Raw genomic sequence first — 27,293 nt, forward strand, 5'->3', positions numbered from 1 at the left:
AGACCCTCCAGAACAGAATATGACCAGAAATTGTAAGGGGGTGGGACCCAGGGTGTGCGCTACAGGTATAATTAAGCCTGCTAAGAAGGGGGAGGTGGGGAAAAACGGGACAAGGGAAAAAGGCTCTGTCAGCAAGCAGAGCTATTGATATGCTTGCTTGATTAACCCCAATAAACATTGCCTTGCCTGCACTTCGGATGTTGAAATGCCAATCATGATCGTGGGAAACCCAGCCTACCCCTTCCTACCATGGCTCATGAAACTGTACACAAGCAGCCTGGAAAGCAGTAAGGAGCAGTTCAGCCATAGGCTGAACAAGCGCAGAATGGTGGTGGAATGTGCCTTTGGACATTTAAAAGGTCGTGTGCGTTGTTTGCTTCCGAGGTTAGACCTCAGTGAAAGCAATATCTCCATTATTATTTCTGCCTGCTGTATGCTCCATAATATCTGTGAAACAAAGGAAGAAAAGTTTCTGCCGGGGTGCGGGGTTGCGGCAGATCACCTGGCAGGCGATTTTGAGCAGCCAGATACCAGGGGAAGAAGAAGAGCCCACCGAGCAGCTCTGCATCTCTGTGAGGCTTTGAAAACCAGTTTCAGCAATGAGCCAGAATAATGTGACACTTATCTGTGTTGTTCCTTACCAATCTGTCCCATTCAGTGCATTTTCTCCCTTGTAAACTCCACCCCCACTAACCACCATGTGTGGAATGAATAAAGAGCTTTTTTCCCCCTCAGTCTATTTTGTTTTATTATGGACACAAACATACAGACAGAAAAGTAAGAGAATCTTGAGCAAAAGGGCTGACAACACTATGCCCTGGTCTACACTAGGACTTTAGGTCGAATTTAGCAGTGTTAAATTGATGTAAACCTGCACCCATCCACATGATGAAGCCCTTTATTTTGACTTAAGGGGCTCTTAAAATCGATTTCCGTACTCCACCCCTGACAAGTGGATTAGCGCTTAAATCGGCCTTGCCGGGTCGAATTTGGGCTACTGTGGACACAATTCGACGGTATTGGACACTGGGAGCTATCCCAGAGTGCCCCATTGTGACCGCTCTGGACAGCACTCTCAACTCAGATGCACTGGCCAGGTAGACAGGAAAAGAACTGCAAACTTTTGGATCTCATTTCCTGTTTGGCCAGCGTGGCAAGCTGCAGGTGACCATGCAGAGCTCATCAGCAGACGTGACCATGATGGAGTCCCTGAATTGCAAAAGAGCTCCAGCATGGACTGAACAGGAGGTACGGGATCTGATTGCTGTATGGGGAGAGGAATCCGTGCTATCAGAACTCCGTTCCAGTTTTCAAAATGCCAAAACCTTTGTCAAAATCTCCCAGGGCATGAAGGACAGAGACCATAACAGGGACCCGAAGCAGTGCCGTGTGAAACTTAAGGCGCTGAGGCAAACCTACCAGAAAACCAGAGGGGCGAACGGCCGTTCCGGGTCAGAGCCCCAAACATGCCGCTTCTATGATGAGCTGCATGCCATTTTAGGGGGTTTAGCCACCACTACCCCAGCCGTGTTGTTTGACTCGTTCAATGGAGATGGAGGCAATACGGAAGCAGGTTTTGGGGACGAAGAAGATAGCTCACAGCAAGCAAGCGGAGAAACCGGTTTTCCCGACAGCCAGGAACTGTTTCTCACCCTGGACCTGGAGGCAGTACCCCCCCAACCCACCCAAGGCTGCCTCCCGGACCTGCCAGGTGGAGAAGGGACCTCCGGTGAGTGTACCTTTTAAAATACTATACATGGTTTAAAAGCAAGCATGTGAAAGGATTAATTTGCCCTGGCATTCGCGGCTTTCCTGGATGTACTCCCAAAGCCTTTGCAAAAGGTTTCTGGGGAGGGCAGCCTTATTGCATCCTTCATGGTAGGACACTTTACCACCCCAGGCCAGTAACACGTACTCAGGAATCATTGTACAACAAAGCATTGCAGTGTATGTTTGCTGGCATTCAAACAACATCCGTTCTTTGTCTCTCTGTGTTATCCTCAGGAGAGTGAGATATCATTCATGGTCACCTGATTGAAATAGGGTGCTTTTCTTCAGGGGACACTCAGAGGAGCCCATTCCTGCTGGGCTGTTTGCCTGCGGCTGAACAGAAATGTTCCCCGCTGTTAGCCACGGGGAGGGGGGAGGGTTTAGGGGGTAGCCACGCTGTGGGGGGAGGCAAAATGCGACCTTGTAACGAAAGCACATGTGCTATGTATGTAATGTTAACAGCAAGGTTTACCCTGAAAGAGTGTAGCCACTGTTTTATAAAATGTGTCTTTTTAAATACTGCTGTCCCTTTTTTTTTCTCCACCAGCTGCATGTGTTTCAATGATCACAGGATCTTCTCCTTCCCAGAGGCTAGTGAAGATTAGAAAGAAAAAAAAACGCACTCGTGATGAAATGTTCTCTGAGCTCATGCTGTCCGCCCAAACTGACAGAGCACAGACGAATGCGTGGAGGCAAATAATGTCAGAGTGCAGGAAAGCACAAAATGACCGAGAGGAGAGGTGGTGGGCTGAAGAGAGTAAGTGGCGGGCTGAAGACAGGGCTGAAGCTCAACTGTGGCGGCAGCATGATGAGAGGAGGCAGGATTCAATGCTGAGGCTGCTGGAGGATCAAACCAGTATGCTCCAGTGTATGGTTGAGCTGCAGCAAAGGCAGCTGGAGCACAGACTGCCACTGCAGCCCCTGTGTAACCAACCGCCCTCCTCCCCAAGTTCCATAGCCTCCACACCCAGACGCCCAAGAACGCAGTGGGGGGGGGCCACCGGCCAACCAGCCACTTCACCACAGAGGATTGCCCAAAAAAAAGAAGGCTGTCATTCAATAAATTTTAAAGTTGTAAACTTTTAAAGTGCTGTGCCTAAAGTGCTGTGTGGCATTTTCCTTCCCTCCTCCACCACCCCTCCTGGGCTACCTTGGTAGTCATCCCCCTATTTGTGTGATGAATGAATAAAGAATGCATGAATGTGAAGCAACAATGACTTTTTTGCCTCTGCAAGCGGTGATTGAAGGGAGGAGGGGAGGGTGGTTAGCTTACAGGGAAGTAGAATGAACCAAGGGGCGGGGGGTTTCATCAAGGAGAAACAAAGAGAACTTTCACACCCTAGCCTGGCCAGTCATGAAACTGGTTTTCAAAGCTTCTCTGATGCGTACCGCACCCTCCTGTGCTCTTCTAACCGCCCTGGTGTCTGGCTGCGCGTAACCAGCAGCCAGGCGATTTGCCTCAACCTCCCACCCCGCCATAAACGTCTCCCCCTTACTCTCACAGATATTGTGGAGCACACAGCAAGCAGTAATAACAGTGGGAATATTGGTTTCGCTGAGGTCTAAGCGAGTCAGTAAACTGCGCCAGCGCGCCTTTAAACGTCCAAATGCACATTCTACCACCATTCTGCACTTGCTCAGCCTGTAGTTGAACAGCTCCTGACCACTGTCCAGGCTGCCTGTGTACGGCTTCATGAGCCATGGCATTAAGGGGTAGGCTGGGTCCCCAAGGATACATATAGGCATTTCAACATCCCCAACAGTTATTTTCTGGTCTGGGAATAAAGTCCCTTCCTGCAGCTTTTGAAACAGACCAGAATTCCTGAAGATGCGATCGTCATGCACCTTTCCCGGCCATCCCACGTTGATGTTGGTGAAACGTCCCTTGTGACCCACCAGAGCTTGCAGCACTATCGAAAAGTACCCCTTGCGGTTTATGTACTCGGCGGCTTGTTGCTCTGGTGCCAAGATAGGGATGTGGGTTCCGTCTGTGTCCCCACCACAGTTAGGGAATCCCATTGCAGCAAAGCCATCCACTATGACCTGCACATTTCCCAGGGTCACTACCCTTGATATCAGCGGATCTTTGATTGCGTGGGCTACTTGCATCACAGCAGCCCCCACAGTAGATTTGCCCACTCCAAATTGATTCCCAACTGACCGGTAGCTGTCTGGCGTTGCAAGCTTCCACAGGGCTATCACCACTGGCTTCTCAACTGTGAGGGCTGCTCTCATCTTGGTATTCATGCGCTTCAGGGCAGGGGAAAGCAAGTCACAAAGTTCCATGAAAGTGCCCTTATGCATGCGAAAGTTTCGCAGCCACTGCGAATCGTTCCAGACCTGCAACACTATGCGGTCCCACCAGTCTGTGCTTGTTTCCCGAGCCCAGAATCGGCGTTCCACAGCATGAACCTGCCCCATTAGCACCATGATGCATGCATTGGCAGGGCCCATGCTTTCAGAGAAATCTGTGTCCATGTCCTGATCACTCACGTGACCGCGCTGACGTCGCCTCCTCGCCCGGTATCGCTTTGCCAGGTTCTGGTGCTGCATATACTGCTGGATAATGCGTGTGGTGTTTAATGTGGTCTTAATTGCCAAAGCGAGCTGAGCAGCCTCCATGCTTGCCTTGGTATGGCGTCCGCACAGAAAAAAGGCGCGGAACGATTGTCTGCTGTTGCTCTGACGGAGGGAGGGGCGACTGATGACACAGCTTACAGGGTTGGCTTCAGGGAGCTAAAATCAACAAAGGGGGTGGCTTTACATCAAGGAGAATTTCAGGCAGGACTTCACGGAGGGTTCCAATAAGAAATGGTGCACCTAAGTTATTGTTCTTATTGGAACAAGGAGGTTAGTCTGGCCTCTGATTGATACGTGGCTAGATTTACCTCGCTGCCTTCCCTGTGAGTGACTGCAGTGTGACCTAGAGAAATGAGTCCCCTAGACGGGGGAGAGGGGGAAGGCAAATGAGTACAAAACAAATCTGGTCTATTTCTTGTTTTGATTCACTCCATCTATCTTTTACATCTTTGGCTGGCAGCAGACAGTGCAGAAGGACTGCATGCCATCCTCATCTCTTGCCTGCCTGGCAGAAGATGGTACAATACAACTGCTAGCAATCCATATCGCCTGCCTGCTTACCATAAGATGGTTCAATAGGACTGACTGCAGGACTAGAGAATGACTTGATCAAGTCACTCCAAATTTAGTCCCTGCGCCCATGTCTGTCCAGGCGCTCCCGGACGACGCGGCCAGGAGCACCTTGGACATGACGATGATGGCTACCAGTCGTACTGCACCGTCTGCTGCCAGAAGGCAAGGGGTTGCTGTTACTGTGTAGCAATGCCGTACCGCGTCTGCCAGCACCCAGGAGACATACGGTGACGGTTACCTGAGCTTGCCGTGGTATGGCGTCTGCACAGGTAACTCAGGAAAAAAGGCGCGAAACGATTGTCTGCCCTTGCTTTCACGGAGGGAGGGAGGGAGGGAAGGGGGGCCTGACGATATGTACCCAGAACCACCCGCGACAATGTTTTAGCCCCATCAGGCATTGGGATCTCAACCCAGAATTCCAATGGGCAGCGGAGACTGCGGGAACTGTGGGATAGCTACCCACAGTGCAACGCTCCGGAAGTCGACTCTAGCCTCGGTACTGTGGAAGCACTCCGCCGATTTAATGCACTTAATGCACTTAGAGCATTTTCTGTGGGGACACACACACTCGAATATACAAAACTGATTTCTAAAAAACCGACTTCTATAAATTCGACTTAATTTCGTAGTGTAGACATACCCTATGAATCAGTGACCTGTCCTCTTCATTATTTACCACGTCCCCAAATTTTGTGTCATCAGCAAACTTTCTCAGGGATGATTTTATGTTTTCTTCCAGATCATTGATAAAAATGTTAAATACTGTAGGGCCCAAACCAGATCCTTGTGGGATGCCACCTGAAATAGCCCAGCTCAGTGATAATTCCCCATTTACAGTCACATTTTGAGGCTTAACAGTAGCCCAATTTTTAATCCATTTAATGTGTGGCATGAGAATTTTTGAATCAGACTGTCATGTGGGATATTCATTACTATCACCTTCCCCTTTCTTCCAAATGTTAGATATTATTTTTACAGGTGCCTTCACTTCCCCTCTAAACCAGGTCAGTTTGTTAACTAGTACAACCTTCTTCCTCAGTTGTGGTATTGTGGCTTTTTGGGAATCTTAAACGATTCCCAATTATCATTCACGTTGCTTAAACGATTCCCAATCATCATTCACGTTTTTCTGATTAAATTTTTCCTCCCAGTTGATTTGGCTCATAATTTGTTTTAGCTTTGTGAAATTGGCCCTATTAAAGCACTATTACTGCTCTGGACTTTATTCCACTCGCACATTAGAAATGTGATCAAGTCATCAATAACCATTAACGTTTAGTTCTTGCGATCCATTCCTCTTTATCTATTAGGACAAAGTCTAACATAGAATTCACCCATGCTGGCCACAACACTTTTTGAGTTAGGAAATCGTCTTCTGTTATGTTCAGACATTCCAAGGATGTTTTAGTCCTGGCAGTGGGAGACCTCCAGCATATGCCACTCACACTGAAGTCCCCCATGATCACACAGTGTTTTTTCCTACACATTCCTTCCCCATAAGGAAGCAGTTGTCCTGTTCCCTAGTGTGCTTTGGTGGCTGTAGCAGATGCCAACTAGTACCCTATCTTGTGCTTTTATCTATAAGGACTTTAATCCATAAACATTCAAAATCAATTTTCTTCTGAGCCATGAGTGACGCAGAAACAGATAATGCCATATTAAAGGTAGAGTGCTCCTCCCCCGCCCCTTTTCCCCACTTGCTCCTTCCTCGGTTGATTTTAGCATTACTATTGTGTCATTCATTCCAACGGCTTTCAGATAGAATTATAAATGAACAATTCCAGTTCCTCTTGTTTATTATGCAGGCTCCTAGCATTGGGTCTCAGGCAACTAAAGAATTTCTTCTCTTTCTCTTTAGCAGTCCTTTGGTTTCTTGTCCTTTGTTCTGAACATCTCAGTTTCAGAGCTAGCGGAGTGCTCTTGTCTTCCCTCTTTTTACCTTCCCTGTTTGCTATTAGTTTAACCCCCCTCCTGACACTTCTAGCCAGTCTGTCCCAGAGCAGATTGGTCCCCATTCCGCAAAGATGGAGGCCATCCAAACTGAATAGCCCCCTCTCACTATAGACGGTGGACCAATGTTCCACAAAACCAAACCCCTCCACCCTACACCACGTTCCTAGCCAGTGGTTCTGTTGTCTGCCTGTCCCTTTGTAGAATCTTCTTCCAATTCTTCTGAGAATTGATTCTCCAGCAAGCATTGTCCATCTTGCTTGGACGGTTGGAGGACCCTTTGTGGGTGAGCTTGATTTCTTCATAGTTTGGGCCAAGCTGCCATTCGGTACATCTCTCCATTTCCTCAGACCAGCTGGATCTTGAGAGGGATCTTCCCTAGTTTCAACATAGATGACCTAGAATTGGGGAGTTTTCAGTTTGGAGATAGCTGGGGAGACCGGGGGAGGCCCAGAACCTGGGTCCAGGCTCCCCACCCCCCAAAAGGGACCTGACGGAGTGGTCCTGTTCTCTGCACCTACAAGCTCTGTTTGGGACTGTGTTCCTGTCGTCTAATAAACCTTCTGTGCTCCTGGCTGGCTGAGAGTCCCGGGGAATCGCAGGAAGTGGGGGTGCAGAGCCCTGACTCCCCCACACTCGCTGACACTGGGTGACCTGGGATGTCTCTGCATCTAAAGAAAAGCTCATGCTCTGTTCCTGACATGGAAATGGAGATAAATGGAAGGGGGCTGTTGTTCCCTCACGGAAGCTCAGGAGAAAGGGGCAGGGCTGAAGAGAACTCAGGATCCCGAGACTGACAGTCCCCAGGGCCAATGGGGTGATGCAAATGCTCCAGGTGAGCCTGATGGACAGGGCAGCAGGCCAATGAGGGAGTCAGGAGCCCAGGGACCCCTCCTCCGAGTGAGCTGGGGCTGCCTGGGGCAGAGAAGGGCAGAGCTAAGGGGACAGCAGGAGCCGAAGCTGGGCTGAGGGCAGTGCTGGGGAGCTGGAGCTGGGGCAGGGCAGACCAGCCGTGCTGACAAGGAGCCAGGGCTGAGCTACAGCGGGAGCCGTGGGCCCAGAGCTGGGATCGGGGGGCAGAGCCATGCGACACCACACCAGAGCCAAGCAGCTGAGGAGAGCGAGGGGGGGAAGGGAGCAGAAGGCCCGACTCGGGGGTGGGGGGCGTGACCCAGATCGGGGGCTGATGCTGGGGAGAAGGGTCCTGCCACCTGCAGCCTGCGGGGGTGTAGCCGGGGCCAGAGCCGTGTCTGACCCCGGTGTCACCGCAGTGCAGGAAGAGCGGGGAGGCCTGGGATGGGTGAGGAACAGACGCTGACCTTTCCTTACGCCCCAGAGACAGATGTGTGTGGTGTCCCCATGCCCACAGGGCGGGGCCCCTTGCTCCTTTAACCTGTCTCACTTTACCTGCTTTTCCTTATTGTTTCTTGCTGTTTTAATAAATTGTATTTGGTCTGAACTTACTGCAGGGACAGTGGGCCAGGGAAGTGGCTTTTGTGGAGCGAGCACCCTGGAGTGGGGACACCCTGGCCCTTGCCCTAAGTGACCGTGACAAGATTGGGGGTCGAGCCCCCCAGGACCTCTGGGCCCAGCTCTGTGGGGTTACGAGAACACTGGCGCGTGGGAGAGGGGAAGGGGAGCCCTCGAGGGCAGGCAGGCCTCCGGTTGAAGGGATATAGGGTGAGGACTAGGATCCTTTCGCTGTCCGATTCCACCGGGGCCCTGCAGAAGCCAGGAAAGTTCTCCCCAATCGTGGGACCATTCCCCCGCTTACACAAGCGCCCCCTTGGCAAAGGGCTCTAGGGAAAGCCCTCAGTCATGCCCACGGCATCCAGTGACCAAACCCAGACGCTGAAAATGAAACTGAGTGGGGAGTGGCCAGCCCGTCACTCTGCAGAGAGACACGCAGAGAGCCAGGGAGGCAGAGGGGAAAAGTCAGAGACAAACGGAGAATTAACCTCGGAGTCTGTGCTCGCGTCTGTTCACCAGGGTGAGATACAGGAACAGAGCTGGCTGAGGGGGAGCCCAGGGGTGGGCTAGCAGGGGCTGCGGGTCGGGAGTGAGGGGCACTGGCAGAGCTGGGTGAGGGACCCAGGGGTGGGATAGCAGGGGGCTGTGGGTGGCAGCTGGGAGTTACCCTCAACTCTCTTAGCTGTGCGCTTTCTCAGAAGCAGGACGCTCTGAGATTCACCATGTGGCAGAGCAGGGCTGGCTCTGGCCATCAAGGCTGCTTGTCTCTGTGCCCAGATCCTCTCTGGTGACCTTCCTTCAATCCCCTCTCCCTGCCTGCAGCTAATGCCTGGGGAGTGTCCTGTGAGCTGGGGGGGAGTGGGTGGAATTCAGGATGCCCAAGGCAGCCCCTTTTAATAACAACAGAAGCAACGGCAGCAGGAGTTTCCACGGCCCCTTGGCTGGCTGGGCTGGCAGACGCCCGGGGTGGCTCTGAGAGTCTCACCCCACGGCTGAGCCCATGTCTGAGAGGGTCGGGTGTTTCCAGCGGGGTGAGCTCAGGGGGCAGGAACGGTTGTGTCATTCCCATCAGAGTTCAGGGTGCTGCACTCCCGGACCCCAGGCAACCCAAAACCCCAAGAGCAGAGAGGCACTTGCCAGCCCTGCCCCAAAATGGGAGTGGCCAGCGCACAACAGTGATTGGAAACTTACCCAGCCAAATGGTGAAAACTAACAATAGAGCCCAGGAGTCCTGGCTCCCAGCCCCTCTGCGGTAGCATCTTAGCCCTGGTGTTCCCATGTGCTAGCTCTTGACCCAGTGGATCTCCCCAGGCCTGTGGGATCAGGGGGATGGAGCAACTCCGGGAGGACGTCACCTGCTCCATCTGCTGGGACGTCTTGAGTGACCCCGTCTCCATCATAGAATATCTGGGTTGGAAGGGACCTCAAGAGGTCATCTGGTCCGACCCCCTGCTCAAAGCAGGACCGATCCCCGACTAAATCATCCCAGCCAGGGCTTTGTCAAGCCTGACCTTAAAAACTTCTAGGGAAGGAGATTCCACCACCTCCCTAGGTAACACATTCCAGTGTTTCACCACCCTCCTAGTGAAAAAGTTTTTCCTAATATCCAACCTAAACCTCCCCCACGGCAACTTGAGACCATTACTCCTTGTCCTGTCATCTGCTACCACTGAGAACAGTCTAGAGCCATCCTCTTTGGAACCCCCTTTCAGGTAGTTGAAAGCAACTATCAAATCCCCCCTCACTCTTCTCTTCTGAAGACTAAACATCCCCAGTTCCCTCAGCCTCTCCTCATAAGTCATGTGTTCCAGTCCCCTCATCATTTTTGTTGCCTTCCGCTGGACTCTTTCCAATTTTTCCAAATCCTTCTTGTAGTGTGGGGCCCAAAACTGGACACAGTACTCCAGAGGAGGCCTCACCAATGTCGAATAGAGGGGAACGATCACGTCCCTCGATCTGCTGGCAATGCCCCTACTTATACATCCCAAAATGCCATTGGCCTTCTTGGCAACAATTGCACACTGTCGACTCATATCCAGCTTCTCATCCACTGTCACCCCTAGGTCCTTTTCTGCATCGAGTGTTGCCACAACTTCTGCCGGGGCTGCCTCTCGACTCACTGGAGCCAGATCTCAGCCCAGGGGCACCGCTGCCCGGAGTGCCGGGCTCCCTGCTCCGGGGATAGGATGATCCCAGACACACGCATCAAAAACCGAGCTGAGAAAACCACCAAGCCTCTGCAGGAAGAGACTGAGTCGGTGAGACCAGACAGGCCGGATAAGGGGAAAAGGAGGTTTCTCTCGTAGGGGATGCTGGGCCCAATCCAGCCACAGGGCAGGGACTGGCTGACTCATGGCAGCAGGGGATGGGACATGGGGTCTTCCCCCTTTAGAGGGCACCAGCCCTGATCTGGGCCCAGGGTGGGAACTGACTGTCTCAGAAGGGTGAGGAATGGGACACACAGACTCATAGACTGGTAGGCCAGAAAGGCCCATCATGATCATCTAGTCTGAACTCCTGTACATTGCAGGCCACAGAACCTCATCTACTCGCTCCTATAATAGACCCCGAACCTCTGGCTGAATTACTGATGTCCTCAAATCATGATCAAAAGACTCCAAGTTACAGAGACTCCACCATTTACTCTAGTTCAAACCTGCAAGTGACCCGTGCCCCATGCTGCAGGGGAAGGCAACCCCCCCGCCCCAGGTCTCTGCCAATCCGACCGGTGGGAAAATTCCTTCCCCACCCCAAATATGATGATCAGCTAAACCCTGAGCATTTGGGGGAGACCCACCAGCCCGACACCTGGGAAAGAATTGTCTATAGTAACTCAGAGCCCTCCCCATCTAGTGTCCCATCACTGGCCCTTGGGGATATTTGGTACGAGCCTTCACACATGAGCCATATGCCTTTGTAGACAACCTCATCATACCATCCCCTCCATAAACTTGTCACGCTCAGTCTTGAATCCAGTTAGGTTTTTTGTTCCCCTTGGGAGGCTGTTCCAGAACTTCACTCCTCCGATGGTTGGAAACTGTTGTCTAATTTCAAGGCTAAACTTGTTGCTGGCCAATTTATAGCCATTTGTTCTTGTGTCAAGGTTGGTGCTTAACTTAAATCACTCCCCTCCCTCCCTGGTATTTATCCCTCTGTTGTGTTTCTAGAGTGCAATCATAGCTCCCCTCAGCTTTCTTTTGGTTCAGCTAAACAAGCCGAGCTCTTTGAGTCTCCTCTTCTAAGGCAGGTTTTCCAGTCGTAGAATGATCTTAGTAGCCCTTCTCTCTACCTGTTCCAGTTTGAATTCATCTTTCTTAAACGTGGGAGACCAGAACTGCACACTCTGCTCCAGATGGGGGCTCACCAGTGCCTTGTATCATGGCAATAACACTTCCTGTCTCTGATGGAAATACAGTACCTCACCTGGTACATCCTAGGGTTGCATCAGCCTTTTTCACGGCCACATCCCATTGGCGGCTCATAGTCATCCAGTCATCAGCCAATAAACCCAGGTCTTTCTCCTCCTCTGTCGCTTCCAACTGAGATGTCCCCACCTTGTAGCACAAATTCTTGTTGTTAGTCCCAAAATGCATGACCTTGCACTTTTCACTATACATTTTTATTATTCCAGTTTTCAAGGTTGTCCAGATCGTCTGTATGATATTCCGGTCCTCCTCCGTACTGGCAATACCTCCCAGCTGTGGGTCATCCCAAAATTTGATCAGCACACTCCCACTCTTTGTGCCTAGGTCATTAATGAAAATGTTAAATAAGATTGGTCCCAAGACCGATCCCCGAGGAACTCCACTAGTAACCTCCCACCAGCCTGACAGTTCACCGTTCAGTTTGACCCATTGTAGTCTCCCTTTTAACCTCTCCTTACCCACCTTTCGATTCTCATCTTAATTCCCATCTTCTCCAATTTAATTTACCATGTGGCACTGTATCAAACGCCTTACTGAAATCCACGCAGATTAGATCAACTGCGTTTCCTTTGTCTAGAAAATCAGTTATCTTCTCAAGGCGAGAGATCAGGTTGGTTTGGCATGATCTACCTTTTGTAAAGCCAGAATGTATTTTATGCCAATTACCATCTATCTATATGTCCTTAACTACTGTCTCTTTCAAACCTTGGTCCAAGACCGTGCATACAATTGAGGTCAAACTCATGGACCTGTGGTTTCCTGGATCACGTTTTTCCCCCTTCTTAAATATAGGTACTATATTAGCCATTCTCCCATCATGGGATACAAGCCCTGACTTTTACAGATTAATTACAAATCCTTGCTATTGGGCTTGCAATTTTGTGTGCCAGTTTCCTCAATATTCTTTGGTGGAGATGGTCCAGACCCCCCCAGTTTGGTCCCATTAAGCTGTTTGAATTTGGCTTCCATTTCAGCCAATTCAGTGACAATTTCTACTCCCGTATTCTTGTTCTCATTAGCCATCTTGCCACAAGCATCTCTGTAAGCTTATTAAAAATGGAGGCAAGATATTTGTTTAGCTGTTGGGCCAAACCCATGTAACCCTTCTTCCAGGTGGAGCCAGCAGCAACCAGGGCCCGGTTCAATATCTAGGGGTTTCTTTTCAACAATACAACACAGAACTGGCACGAGCCCCCACCCAGTGACCTGAGAAATTTACACACCACCCTTGGGAGCCTCTCAGAGGCAAAACTTCCCCACTTGCAAGCACAGAGTCTGAGTGTAGAAAAGAAACTTTGAATAAAAGGAGGGAAGTACCTCGGCATTAATTTGGGAAAACACCACAAACAGGGTTCATAAACATAAACCATGAGCAAAAGACCCACCCCAAGTAGGTTGGGCAGTGCCCTTTTCCTGCAGGGTCTTAAGCCAGCAACCCAAAATTCCCTTTAACGTGCCCGTCCCTTCTCTGCACCCCATTCACAGTTGCTGTCCTTGGCCAGTGCAGCCCCAGAGTTCACAGGTGCATCTGCAGGGTTCACCTCCCACCCTAGGTGAAAACGGGACGGGGGAGAGAAGGAGGCACATTACTCGCTCCGCGGCTCGGGCACTCGCTTGTCACCCCTATGGCCAATTGCCGTGCCTCCCTGTGGGGCTCTGCTCTCTGGCCCTCTCTTCCAGCCGCCCTGCTGGCCGCTTGCCACCCCTCTCCGCCAGCCGCCCTGCTGGCCACACCAAGCTGACTTCTGGGCCCCCCACTTCACACAGCTCTCAGTGATTTCAGCTGTTCGTGGGGGAGCCTGACGGCTGGGGCACACTGGGCAGGGTCTTGCATCAGAGACACTGTCCCAAAGCAGATCTAATACATTGACCTAGGTATCAGCGATTTCAGCTCTGCAGCCTGTAACAAGACTCTCAACTGAGTCTCACTTAGCTCTGTTATTACACAGTGGAGAGAGGAAGGGACAAGTGGTGTTTGGGACCCTTAGGCAAGGCCCACAACACACATACATGTGTGTGTGAGTGTGAGTGTGAGTGTGTGTGTGTTCCATCGGGGTCGGCCAGGTACAGTTCTGCTGCCCTTCATGCCCCAATGACAAGGAGACTGGGGATCCAACACCAGCCAAAGGTGACCATTTGGGCAAGCAATCCCATCATGCTGAGCACCTAGGCAGGGTGGGTGTGCCCATCCAAAGGAGATCAGCTCCTGAAGTCCTTTTCCACAGCTCACCACCCGATGTCAGGGGAGTCCTCATTCAACCTCTGCTTACACCTATATCTGTAATCTCCACCCCACCCTCAGCGCTTAGCGGTCCCACTTCTTCTTTCCTTGTTTTCTTTTTATTTATAAGGCTAATTAACCTTTTAGTGTTTGTTTCAATTCCCTTTGCACGGTCTAATTCTGCTAGGCCTTTGGCAGTTCTCAATTTTCTCTCCACTTTCTGACCTCCAGGAGGCAGCTTTCCTTGCTGATCCATCCCATCTTCCATTCCTCATAGGCTTTCTGCTTTCTCTTAATTTCTCTTTGAGATCCTGGTTCATCCAGTTTGGTCGGCAACCCTTCCCTATGGGATTCTTTCTGGATGCAGACTCCAGAGAGTTTCTGCAATTTTCACTTAAAGTAATTCCAAGTCTCTTCCACATCCAGATCCTTGAGGTTTGCAGGCCATCCACTTCCCCAATTCCCTTAATGTTTTACAGTTTGGCCTTTTGAAATCCAGGACCCCCGGCTGCCAACCTGATTTCCTTTATCCTTCCATTTAATTTAACCTGAATAGCTCATGATCACTCGAACCAAGGCTATCCTTCACAGCTAGTTCTTCAGTGCGGTCCTCGCTACTTACCAATACCAAATCTAAACTGATCTCACTTCTTGTTGCTTCGGTGACTACTTGGTGAAGAAATCTGTCAGCCGTCACATACAAAAATATCCAAGCCCTACCATTATTAGTAGCTCTTCTCCCCCAATCTCTGTCTGGAAAACGAAAGTCTCCCATAATCACACAATTCCCAGTGGTATTTATTTCATTCAAACTATCCATGGGGTTTCTATCCACCCCCAAACCAGATTCTGGGGGTCTGTAGCAGACCCGAAGCACTGTCCCTGGGGGCCTCTGGTAGCTTTCTTCCCCACAGAAATTTTGACAGAAACTGATTCTGTTTTATCCATTCCATCCCTTCTCGTTTCTTTCCACTCCACCTCGTCATGAGCAGACAATGCTACTCCACCACCTCTGCCTTTCTACTTTTTTTCCTGTAATCCAGCTGTCATGGATATAAAGGAAAGGGTAAACCCCTTTAAAATCCCTCCTGGCCAGAGGAAAAATCTTCTCACCTGGAAAGGGTTAAGAAGCTAAAGGTAACCTCGTTGGCACCTGACCAAAATGACCAATGAGGAGACAAGATACTTTCAAAAGCTGGGAGGAGGGAGAAAAAGAAAGGGTCTGGGGCTGTCTGTATGCTGCTTTTGCTGGGGACAGAACTGGAATGGAGTCTTAGAACTTTTAGTAAGTAATCTAGCTAGGTATGTGTTAGATTATGATTTCTTTAAATGGCTGAGAAAAGAGCTGTGCTGAATAGAATGACTATTCCTGTCTGTGTGTCTTTTTTCAGAGTAGCAGCCGTGTTAGTCTGTATTCGCAAAAAGAAAAGGAGGACTTGTGGCACCTTAGAGACTAACCAATTTATTAGAGCATAAGCTTTCGTGAGCTACTTCTGAGGAAGTGAGCTGTAGCTCACGAAAGCTTATGCTCTAATAAATTGGTTAGTCTCTAAGGTGCCACAAGTCCTCCTTTTCTTTTTGTGTCTTTTTTGTAACTTAAGGTTTTGCCTGGAGGGATTCTCTCTGTTTTGAACCTAATTCCCCTGTAAGGTATCTACCATCCTGATTTTACAGAGGTGATTCCTTTACTTCTATTAAAAGTCTTCTTGTAAGAAAACTGAATGCTTTTTCATTGTTCTAAGATCCAAGGGTTTGGGTCTGTGGTCACCTATGTAAATTGGTGAGGATTTTTACCAAACCTTCCCCAGGAAGTGGGGTGCAAGGGTTGGGAGGATTTTGGGGGGAAAGACATGTCCAAACTACGTTTCCCAGTGAACCCAGATAAAGTTTGGTGATGGCAGTAGAAATCCAAGGGCAAAGGGTAAAATTAATTTGTACCTTGGGGAAGTTTTAACCTAAGCTGGTAAAAGTAAGCTTAGGAGGTTTTCATGCAGGTCCCCACATCTGTACCCTAGAGGTCAGAGTGGGGGAGGAACCTTGACACCAGCCATGGCTGTTTCTGCCCCATGGTTCTGCTCACCCGATAATATCTGTTTTCCCGTCCCACACCCATAGTTCTACTTCCTCCATTTTGTCACCCAGGCTCCTGGCATTGCTGAGCAGACATCTTGCTGATTCTGCTTGGCTTTGCTCAGATTTCTCACGCGGGTAGGTACAGTCATTTTACTGCCAGTATCGGCCACCTGACTGTTAGTGTGAGTACTCTTGGCACTATTGATCTTCTTCTCGTGCGTTCTCCTTCTCTCTGTCGTTCCTTTCTCCATTGCTGCGCCCTCTCCTACTTGATTTGCCTCCCGCTCAGTGTGAGAATCAGGCCTGGAGGTTCCATGAGCATCTCCCAGGGTTCCTAGTTTAAAGCCCTTTTCCTCAGCTGTCCCAACCTCCACCCAAGAAGTCTATCTCCCTCCCCACGCAGGTGGCATCCGTCCCATAACCAGTCGTCTGTCTGTGAACGTCTCCCAGTGGTTGAACATCCCCAAGCCCTCGTTAGTCCCACTGCCTGAGCCATCTGTTGATTATCGGCATCTTGTCTAGGCTTTGCTCTCCTCCTCCAGGGACAGGTAGCATCCCACTGAAGATCAGTTTAGCCTCCATTTCTTTATATGTCTTCCCTAGCCTGGCACAGTCTCCCTTGATGTGTTCCAGCAAGAATCTAGGGGTATTTCCCCTCCAGAGAGTTCTGGCTCTGATGCAGCCCCAGGGCAGGGGGACTGACTGGTTTGGGGGGGTGGGAATGGGGACCGGGGCTCTGATCTCGGGCACTGACTGGGTTGGGGCTTGGGAAGGGTCACGGGGCTCTGGTGCAGGGGACTGGCTAGCTCAAGGGGGTGGGAATGGGGCATGGGGCTCTTATCAGGGGGCCATGGGACAGTCTCTCTTGGAGGGTGGGGTCCCAGCTCTGACCCTGCTCTCTCCCTGCAGCAGGGGCCGGGGGCTCAGCGGGAGCCGGGGCGCCCGGTGCAGCTGGTGCATCTGGACGAGGAAGAGAACCTGATCCTGGATGAGGAGGCCCTGAGCCGCTGCCTGGAGCAGGGTGGGGTGGGGGATGCCCCCGTCTGCCTGGTGTCCATCATCGGGGAGCAGCGCCGGGGCAAATCCTTCCTGCTGAACTGCCTGCTGCGTCGTCTCCAGAGCCTGGTGAGTGTGAACGGGGCAGGAGTGAGCTGTGGGTGTGAGCGGCCCTATCCTGCCCCCTGCTGGCAGGCTCAGAGCTGCACACTTGGCTGTGGGCAGCTCGCCCCTCACCATGTCCAGTTAGCTCGGGCCCTGGCTGGACCCTAACGCGTCTGTCGGCCTGTCTGGAACACAGCGTGTCTCTCTCTCGTCTAGACAGCCGTGGGTCTGTTTGTCTATCAGATTACGATCACACCCCTCACCACGTATTCCTCCCTGCCCCACATTTGCACAATTAACCCCTGCCCCCCTCCCAGGGTTTGCAGCCCAGGGTAGGAGGGGGGTATCAGTCACTCTCCTCCCCCACGCTGCACTGACCTCTCTCCCACCATGTTCCCTCCCAGCAGGACGCGAGGGACGGGTCATGGATGGGCCGGGAGGATGAGCCCCTGGAGGGGTTTGAGTGGCGTGCGGACGAGGAGCGAGTCACCAACGGGGTGTGGGCATGGAGTCAACCCTTCTGGGTCCCGGCCAAGGCGGGGAAGGTAATTGGGGGCATTGGGAGTGCACAGGGAAGGGGGAGGAGGCCATGCGGGGGCTGGGAGAAGGGAACCAGGTGGAGAGAGAACAGGGGGGAATGGAGAAGAGATAGAAGTAAAGAGCTAACCCTGGGGGACTTCTGGGAAAGGTGAGAAGGAGATGCCAGGGGCCAAAGGGGCTGAGCAGGGGGCAGGCTCTGGGGGCGGAGGGGCCGTGGGTGGCTGAACAAAGCCGGGAGCTGACCTGGGGCTTTCCCTCTTGGCTCCCAGGTGGCCGTGCTGCTGGTCGACACCGAGGGCTCCATGGGCATTGAGAGCAACAAGGAGACCAGCATCAAACTCTCCGCCTTTTCCATGCTGCTCAGCTCCTACCAGGTTGTGGGGCTCCCCGGGGGGTGCTGTGCTGCAGGGAGCAGGGTGGAGGCTCAGTGGGGGGTGCTCTCCCCTGGGGGTCAGGGCCGGACCCAATGCCCCAGTGAGGCGCTAGGGGGCGCTGTGCTGCAGGGAGCGGGTGACGTGGCTGGGAAGGGGCCTGGGGCGGCCGTCCCTGCTCGTTGCTGTAGCTCTGTCTGTCTCGTGATTATCTGCAGATACTGAACACTGGCTGTCGGGTGAAGGACCCGGATCTCGAATACCTGGAGGTGAGGCCGGGCAGTGCAGAACGTGGCCGGGTCAGGTTCTCCCATTACGCCCACAGCGTTATTATCCCTCCCCATAGCTCCTGTGGGGAAACTGAGGCCCAGAGAGAGAAACCGACTCTCCCACGGTCACGTGGGCCTCTGGAGTCAGCACTGTCACTGCACGGCCCAGCCTGGCTCTCTGCTCCCAGGTATTCGGCGTGGGTCACTGGGCCAAAGTTAGGACCCCTCCCTCCCCTCCAGCCCAGCTCTGCCATTGGTGGGAAGCTGCTGGGGCCAGGTCCTGGGGCGGTCGCTCTGTCCCCCTGCACTGCTTTTCTCTTCTCTCCAGCCTCTTACCCAGCCCCAGCCCCGCTGGGTCGAGCCTCTGTCAGTCGCACCCTTAGCAACATCACTGCCACCTGTGGTATATGGCGTGTCCTGCCCCTGTACTGAGCCCTGGGGGGATTCTCTGTTCAGGGGAGGGGTCGGCTTGGGAGGGTTTTATCTGCCCTCGCTGCCCCGGGTTCTGTCATTGGCAAAAAACTGGTTCACGCAGAGATATGGAGGCCTAGTCAGAGCTCAGGGAAATGCTACGTGCTGACATTGTTCAAGGCGTGAGCAGAGCCGTGGTTTGACCCCTGGGGCTGTGCAAAGGAAGTTGGAAGCGTCCATCAGCCCGAGGCAATGGGGTGTTTGTGGAGTGGAACCCCTTTGTAAAAGGACCCCAAATTTCGATCACTGACTCCCCCCCCGCATTCCTCCCTTACCTCTATGGAGCACCTTGAGAGAAGGAGAAAGCCCTGAAACCGGATAGAGGAGGGGTTGTGCATTGACAGTCCTCCCCGCCCGTGCCAGACCCTCGTGTCCCACAGCCTCCCTCTCACTCCCATGGCCGGGTGCAGCTTCTTTCTCTCTGACCCACTGAAATCGTCTCTGTCCATCTCACATTTTATTTTGCGCTCGCTGGGCCTCGCTCTCTGCCCTGGGCAGAGGAAGAAGCTCAGGTGTGGGGGTGGGGGGTGATCAGGCCCCTTTCTGTCCACAGGCAGGATCATTTCCCCCCAAACTAAACACCTCCCAGGTCCCAGACTCACCCCGCCCCTCTTTTCTCTCTGCAGATGTTTGTGCAGGTGGCCGAAGTGGTGGGAGAGGCCTATGGACTGGAGCCCATTCAGGTGAGACGGCTTCTCCCCCATCACCTGCTCTGCCCCATGTATCCCCACACTGCACCCCTCCTCCACTCCACAGCATGCTCCTGCCCCTTGCACCCCAGCCCCACTCCTGAGGGGTTGAGGTTTCCCCAGCAGACACTGTCCTTCTCCACGTCCCAGTGTCCCCCCACCCTCAACTCCCCTTCTGTCTCCCCTGCAGCACCTGGACCTACTGGTGCGGGACTGGAGCAGCTCCCGGGTCCTCGGAGCCCAGGGTGGGGAGCAGCATCTGAGACACGTCAGACAGGTGAGTGTGGGGCTTGGGGGGCGGGATGGGGAATGGGACCCAGGGCCTAGTTGTGATCCAGACCCAGTGTTGGGGACTGGCTGGCTCAGGGGTTAGGGAATTGGACACGGGGCCTTTCCCCTCTCAGGGGCTGGTAACCCCACCCTTTGTAATGGTTGTGTGACAAATCCCATTATAAGACCCCTTTAAAGTTGCTTATAACTTTGCCAAACTGTAACTGTTTGGGCTGAAATTTTCCATGCTTGTTCTCTGCCGCCAGCTCAATTCGCGGATGCTCCCTCCAGCTGTTTCTGAGAATGAGGCAAAAAACCCCACGTTGTTTGGCAATAGTGAAAGAAAATTCTGATGTTCCTTTTTTTTTTTTTTTAACATCTCTATCCTCCCCGCCCTCCCCGCTGCAGAGTAAGGACTCTAAATTTGTTTGGGGGGGGTGGCGGCCAGTGTGTCAGGCACAGGCAGAGTCCGTCTACACAGACCATGCTCCACCCCTCCCAGCTCCACATCCTGCCCAGACTGAGCATGGCCCCGTCCCCACAGAGCGACCCAGCACGCTCCAGCCTCGGGCTGCAGGAGCAAAGCTGGACTTTCCCTGCAGTTTCTGCTCCAGGCCAGGCACCAGAACTGAGAGGGGACCTCCTGTCTCTCCCATGCTCTCAGTGAGCCCAGGTGGCGGGAGGAGGAAGCTGCTTGATTGCAGTGTGGAGGGGAGAAAAGCCAGAGCAGGAGGAGGGAAAGGAGCAGGGTGGGACAAGGCATCTGGATAGACTGGGAATGGGGTAGGGGGTGCGAGGAGGCTGAGCCCTGGGACTCACTCCTTTCTCTTCCTGCCGTCCCCTGTCTCGTTCACTGCCCCCCTTCCAATGCCTACCGCAAACGAGGCCGGGCTCCTCCAGACCCTCTCTGACTGCCTGGCAGGTCTGGCTAATGTTAACACAGGTTTTTGTGTGTGAATGTAACGATTCCCCCTGTCTCGGCAGAAGCTGGAGGCGAGGTCCCCTTGCAAACACCCCAAGGCCCTGGAAGTGCTGAAGAGAAGCAGCAGCCGCTGTTACCTGATGCCCTTCCCTGGCGAGCGGATCGCGCTGGGGAGCGAGGGAAGGCTGAGAGGTAATGGACCCAGGACAGCGGCTCTAAGCCCCCTGCCCTGTGCAGAGCAATGTGAGTGATCCTGCCCGTGCATGGCAGGTAGAGAGAAAGGAGAATCAGACAGGCCCTGTATTCCTCCACCATCGTCCATCTCTCTCCCCTTTGCAGACATGGGTGAGAAATTCCGGAAGAGCCTGAGGGACTACGTCACCGCCCTGGTGAGCACGGCTGGTCAACACGTCCGGAGGGACCGGCATTGGGAGGTGCTGACCGGGACACAACTCGCTGCCAAGATAAAGGTGGGGACTGGCCGGCTGTGCTGGAGGGAGCAGGAAGGGGATGCTCTCCCCTTGTTGTCAGTGATGACCCCAATACCCCCAATTCCCCAGCTGCCCCACCTCAGAGGTGGCTGCATCTCAGCGCCAGGCGAGCTGTCCCCATGTTCCCAGCCTTTCTAAGCCCTGTAGAGTCTGTGGCGTGATGATTTCTTTTGGTTCCTTTGCAGAATTTATCTGATGTGATGAAGAAACATCGCTCCGGCTTCTCCTCTCCCTGTCAGGTACCGTCTCTGCCTCTGACCTGATAGTGGGGTGTCTCCTTTCCCCCTTCCATGCCAGGGCTGGTGAGATGCTGGGAACTGGGGCCATCCTACTGGAGGTGGCTGGGAAAAGATCTCAGGTTCTTGGACTCCAAGGTAGAAGAATTTGACTAGACTTGAGGGTGGCTGATGATGGAGGGTTTGGCCAGTCTACGGATGCATGTCCAGTTCAGAGGTCCATAACATCAACATGTCTGTCCCCAGGCATGGGGACATACCTGCCCTATGTAAATGACATCAGTTTATCAGAGCTGGCCCCAAAGTGGGGATTTTTGTGCAGAGCCCATTGAGTTTCCTACAACCCCCCCAAATGTTTCCATCTGGCAACGCTGCCGACATGGCTCCCATAGTTCATGTTCCTCACGTGCCTCATTCTTCTCCAGGGGTTGGTGCAACAGGGGGACACTCAGCTCTCATGAGCACCTCCAGTCAGCTGGGTGCAATCCTGCATTCTTCCCTTTTTCTCTTCCGGGTGCCCCTGTTGCGGTTTTAATATGGAGATATACCTATCTCGTAGAGCTGGAAGGGACCTTGAAAGGACATGGAGTCCAGTCCCCTGCCTTTACAGCAGGACCAAGTACAGTCCCTGACAGATTTTTTTTTTGTCCCAGATCCCTAAATGGCCCCCTCAAGGATTGAAATCACAACCCAGGGTTTAGCAGGCCATGCTCAAACCACTGAGGAATCCCTCCCCCGGTTGCCATAGTCGGGTGCCTCAGCCCTCCGGCTAAGTCACACATAGTCTAAAGACACACCAAGCAACCTCTTCCCGGGTAACACAGTCCAACAAATGGTTGGCCCCCTCTGGGGTCTTGAGCCGCATCTCTGGGCCTCTTTAAACTCTAGCCCCTTTCTCAGGCTCCAAAACTAAACTTGCCCCCTTCTCAAGGCTTTGGCCACTGCACCAGTGGTCGGTGGGGGACCTGGGCTCGCTCACTACTCGGAGTCCCAACTCAGGGACCCTGCAAGTAGCAGCCACCTGCTGCTTTCTTTCCTAATTGCTACTGCTGCATTTCTTGGGGTGCTTCCTACTCTGTCCCATCACCCTCTTGGGTTCTCTCTCTGTTCCCTCTCTCAGCAGGGTCTCCCCCAGGCCTCCTTGCCTGGAGAGTTTCTCTGTCTTGATTTATCAGGGTCTTTTCAAGCCTCTGTGCCTGGACAGTTTCCCAGTCCTGTCCCCGTGTGAGCAGGGCTTCTCCCCAGTCTCTTTCCCTGTGGAGTCTCACAGCCTTTTAGTCTTTCTTTACCCTTCCCATCCCAGCCAGCGATTGCCCTGCTCAGCCCCTGTAGCTCCTTTTAACTGAGCCTGCCACACCCTGATTGGCTGCTTTGCTGCAGCCTTTCTAGGCAGGCCTGGAGGACCCACCCTCACTGCTCCTTTACCTGGGGTGGGGTGTGCTAGGACTGCAGGGCCTCTAGCAGAGGAACCTAAAGGGCCAGGTGCTCCCCATCCCAGTTGAGCATCCTGATTGGACGGCACTTCCCATGAGCCTGGCCTCAGAGGACAATGGAGCAACTAGACTTCATCTCCCATGATGCACCAGCATCTCCTTGTTTGGTGAGGGGAAGCCTGGCATCATGGCCCCGGTGCACCATGGGAGTTCTAGTCCAACCAGGGAGCTGGACATATAGAGGAGAATGAGGCAGCCAAGCTACATTTCCCACAATGCACCACAACATCCTTTTATGGTGAGGGGAAGCCAGGCATCATGGTTGTAGTCCATCATGGGAGGCACATGTGGCAAGATGGGGGAAGGTGGCTCTAAATCCACTATTGTGATCCTGAATTCAGGCAGCCAGGGTCCCAGGACTGCCCAGCGATGGAGGGTCCAAGCCTGAGTCAAGCCAGGAGCTGGGTTCAAGCCCTGTTGCTTTGCAGCATAGCCTTAGCCCTGCTGGACTTGTGCTCTGGGAGGCCACCCAGAGTATCCCACAATCCCACAGGGCCGACTTTCTTTCCCCTCTGGCCAGTCAAGGTTGCTGGACAGTCCAGTTTTCCCAGGCTGCACCACCACCAAAGGGGAAAAGGGCAGAAGCAGCTGGGAGGGCGCTAGGAAGTCTGGGATATGGGTGGTTGCACTCAGGCCTGCACAATACAGTGTGGATGCTGGAGCTCCAAGCTGGAACCCAGGGTTCAGCCAGTCCTAACCTGGGGTGTCAAATGAGTGTAGACGCTCCAGCCCTAGGTTAATAGCCCTAGGGGCTGCTAACTCCATTCCTACCAACTCTGGGCTTACATCGCAGTGTAGACATAACCAGAGGCATGGACGGCAAAGTTGTCTTGGGTGTCAGCCTCAGATTGGCTGGGCCAGGTGCTAACCAGGTCCCCTTCTAGAGGAAAATTGGGGTGGGGGGTGCAGCTTATGTTCTTGGGGGGGATAGACCGGCCTAGCTATTCTGGAATAACTACACCCCCAAAACCACTCCAGAATAACACCACAGCAGAGACTGTTCTGGAGTCATTGTGTTACCCAGTCAATTTAGGGCTCCCCGCCTATACCCTAGCTAGGACTGAAGGCATCAGCCCATCAATTTAAGGCACCCTCACCCTTTCCCTACAAAGGACTTGGGGTGTAAGACACATAAGAGCATAAGAGCTTCCATTCTGGGTCGGACCAAAGGTCCATCTAGCCAAGAATCCTGTCCTCCAACAGTGGCCAATGGCCATTGCCCCAGAGGGAGTGAACAGAACAGGTTATCAACAACTGATCCATCCCCTCTCGCCCATTCCCAGCTTCTGGCAAACCTATCCGTACCCACGGGGCTCAGGAAGAAACTGGGTCAATTTAAGTACCCGCCCTTCCCCTCGGGGCTCAGGGCTGTAGGGGTCTGCGGTACCTTTTCCCAGCGAAAGAGCCTTATACAGTTTTACTCTAAACATCTATTTATTAGCAACACACACAGAACACGTATACCGAGCAAATCCCTTATGCTCACCACTCCCAACATACAGACAAATTTCACCCCATGGCCAGTCAGGATTCACTCATCAGGGGGTTCCCGGAGCCCACACCCATCACGCTCGTGCAGAGGGGTCAGAGTTCCTGCAGTTTGATGTTGTACTGCAATCCGGAAATGCTTTCCAAAGAGCAATGTTTTTCATTTACATTATACAGGTAAAACTAGCTCCCTCCTTCAAATTGACTAAACTTATCACATTATCCCACACTCCTAAATAACAGAAATTTTAACCTATTACACACTGGCATCTATGTGTCCTCCTTCCTGCCCAAGTTTTTTACATTTTATCTTTCATTCCCAAATTGTAACTTAGTTGTGACCTTCTCTGTTTATGCGGAGGGCAGCATAAGACACTGGTCAGAGTTTATTTCACCATTTGTTGAGTCTCCTTCTGTATCTTCCCTAATTTCTCAGCCTCTGGGCATCTCTACTTTACCACCTCCAGAGGTCTAACGCTCATCAGGGACATTCCTGAGGTGGGGGTTGTTGGTTTTTTTCAATTTTATTGGTGATATCCCTGGGTTTCACCCAAGTGTGGTTCAATATGTGGGGGCTGATCAGGTCTCAGGCCAACAATTGCTCCTCCACAACAAGATTTAACCCAGCCCAGAACACTACTCCTTCTCCACACCAAAAAAGAGCTGAGATTCACACCCAAACCACCTGCCTCCTGGAGATTGATAAAACCCGCAAACACCACCAGACCCATGAGAGCCGGCGTCACTGATGCGCTGTCGGGTGTCAGCCTCAGGCCGAGCCCGGCTGGGAGAGGGGTTTGCAGAGTCCTTGGCTACAGGAAGGTGCTGCAGATGCAAAGTGCAGGTCGGGGTGGGAAGGGAGCGGAGGCTGGGCTGCCATGAGGAACAAACTGGAGGCTGGCAGTACCAGAAGCCCCAAGCAGCTGCCACCCCAGCTAGCAGCGTCTCTCTGTTACTTGAGGTTGCTGCGGTGGAAGCTGCAGTTGCTAGGTGGAGACAGGGCCCCATAAACTGCGGCTCACCCCAGCCTTGTCCTCCTGGCACAGATGGCCAACACCTTCCACAACCAGAGAGTCCTGGCCAGGGCCCGCGCAGACCACACTGTGTTTCTGAAGGAGAAGGTGAGTCCAAGGGGGCAGCTTTGTCCCCAGCCAGGGGAACCCAAGGGAAACCTCCTGGCCAGCCCTGCAGGCTATGGGATTTGTGGTAAGAGATAAGAGTTCAGACCTCTAGCTCCCAGGGATGCTGCACGGACGGGAGACTCCAAACCTGGCACAAGACGGGGCCCAATCTCGAACCTGAGGACTGTGCAGCATCCAGCATGATGGAGGCCCCAAATTCAGGTTGGGGTTGGTCTGTGCAGCACCTCGCATGGGAGGGGGCCAGTTTCGGGCAGGAAATCTGAGCTGTGCCCGGCCCAGTGGGAGCTCTGATCTCAGCTGAGGGTTGTCTGTACGACCCGGGCCCTGATCTCGGACGGTGAGGAGGTCTGTGCAATGCCCCATGTGAAGTGGGCCCCAATCTTAGGATGGAGCTGTGCCGTGCTTGCCCTTTTTAACGCTCTTGGCCGTCTCCTCTCCCGGCGGGCGCAGGACGGCGGCTCCCGGAACATGGTCGCCTGCCTCAAGGTGCGGCCGGGCAAGATGGCGGAGCTGTTCGCGGAGCGGCGCGGGCAGCTGCTGGGGCGGTGCCGGACGGACATGCGGGAGCCGGCGCCGGAGAAAGAGGCCCAGCTGACGGAGCTGGAGGAGGAGCTGATGTGGGAGGCCGAGACCTTCCTGCAGAGCTACGGGAAGCGCTTCAAGAAACTTGTCGCGGCGGCGGGCGTGGGCGCGGGGGCGCTGGCCCTGGCAACCGTGGGCGGAGTTGCTGGTGCAGGAATTGCCGCTGCTGCCATGGGTGCAGAAGCGGCTGTGGCGCTCAGTGTGTCGGGGGCAGCAGGCATTGGGGTTGGGGCGGGCGCCGTGGCCGGGGGGTGTGTGGGCGGGGGTGTGGGCATGGGAGTTGGTGGGAAGATCACCCAGAAGGACAAGAAGAGGGCCAAGGCTGCCGCCGGCCAATGGGAGGAGGGGGACGGCACTTTGGAGGTGTCCGATACGGCTCCCCTGATCTGAACGGCACCCCCCCAGTCTGGGGATGATGAATGGGGTGACGGGGCTGCAGCGTGGCACAGACACGTCACCCACAAACCACCCCACAGTGGGGCAGCCGTCGCCCACCGATTCTAAGAAGGGACATTAGACTCATAGAATCTCAGGGTTGGAAGGGACCTCAGGGGGTATCTAGTCCAACCCCCTGCTCAAAGCAGGACCAATCCCTGACTAAATCATCCCAGCCAGGGCTTGGTCAAGTCTGACCTTAAAAACCTCTAAGGAAGGAGATTCCACCACCTCCCTAGGTAATGCATTCCAGTACTTCACCACCCTCCTAGTGAAAAAGCTTTTCCTAATATCCAAACTAAACCTCCCCCACGGCAACTTGAGACCATTACTCCTTGTCCTGTCATCTGCTACCATTGAGAACAGTCTAGAGCCATCCTCTTTGGAACCCCCTTTCAGGTAGTTGAAAGCAGCTATCAAATCCCCCCTCATTCTTCTCTTCTGCAGTCGAAACAATCCCAGTTCCCTCAGCCTCTCCTCATAAGTCATGTGTTCCAGACCCCTAATCATTTTTGTTGCCTTCCACTGGACTCTTTCCAATTTTTCCACATCCTTCTTGTAGTGTGGGGCCCAAAACTGGACACAGTACTCCAGATGACGCCTCACCAATGTCGAATAGAGGGGAACGATCATGTCCCTTGATCTGCTGGCAATGTCCCTACTTATACATCCCAAAATGCCATTGGCCTTCTTGAGAACAAGGGCACACTGTTGACTCATATCCAGCTTCT

At 53.1% G+C, this 27,293-nt stretch overlaps 2 protein-coding genes across 2 annotated transcripts in view; both read left to right on the forward strand.

Moving 5' to 3' along the window:
• LOC140912223 (prostasin-like) overlaps positions 1-27,293 on the forward strand; it is a 133,540-nt gene that overhangs the window by 92,675 nt on the left and 13,572 nt on the right.
• Positions 9,673-26,517, forward strand: LOC140912301 (RING finger protein 112-like). Its single transcript, XM_073346519.1, has 13 exons — positions 9,673-9,732; positions 10,407-10,601; positions 16,972-17,187; positions 17,571-17,708; positions 17,973-18,077; positions 18,293-18,343; positions 19,441-19,497; positions 19,694-19,780; positions 20,758-20,887; positions 21,035-21,165; positions 21,372-21,425; positions 25,450-25,524; positions 25,996-26,517. The coding sequence occupies exons 1-13, from the start codon at positions 9,673-9,675 to the stop codon at positions 26,515-26,517; spliced, it is 1,821 nt and encodes a 606-aa protein (XP_073202620.1).

Source organism: Lepidochelys kempii, chromosome 6, assembly GCF_965140265.1.
Source record: "Lepidochelys kempii isolate rLepKem1 chromosome 6, rLepKem1.hap2, whole genome shotgun sequence".
Lineage (NCBI taxonomy): Eukaryota > Metazoa > Chordata > Testudines > Cheloniidae > Lepidochelys > Lepidochelys kempii.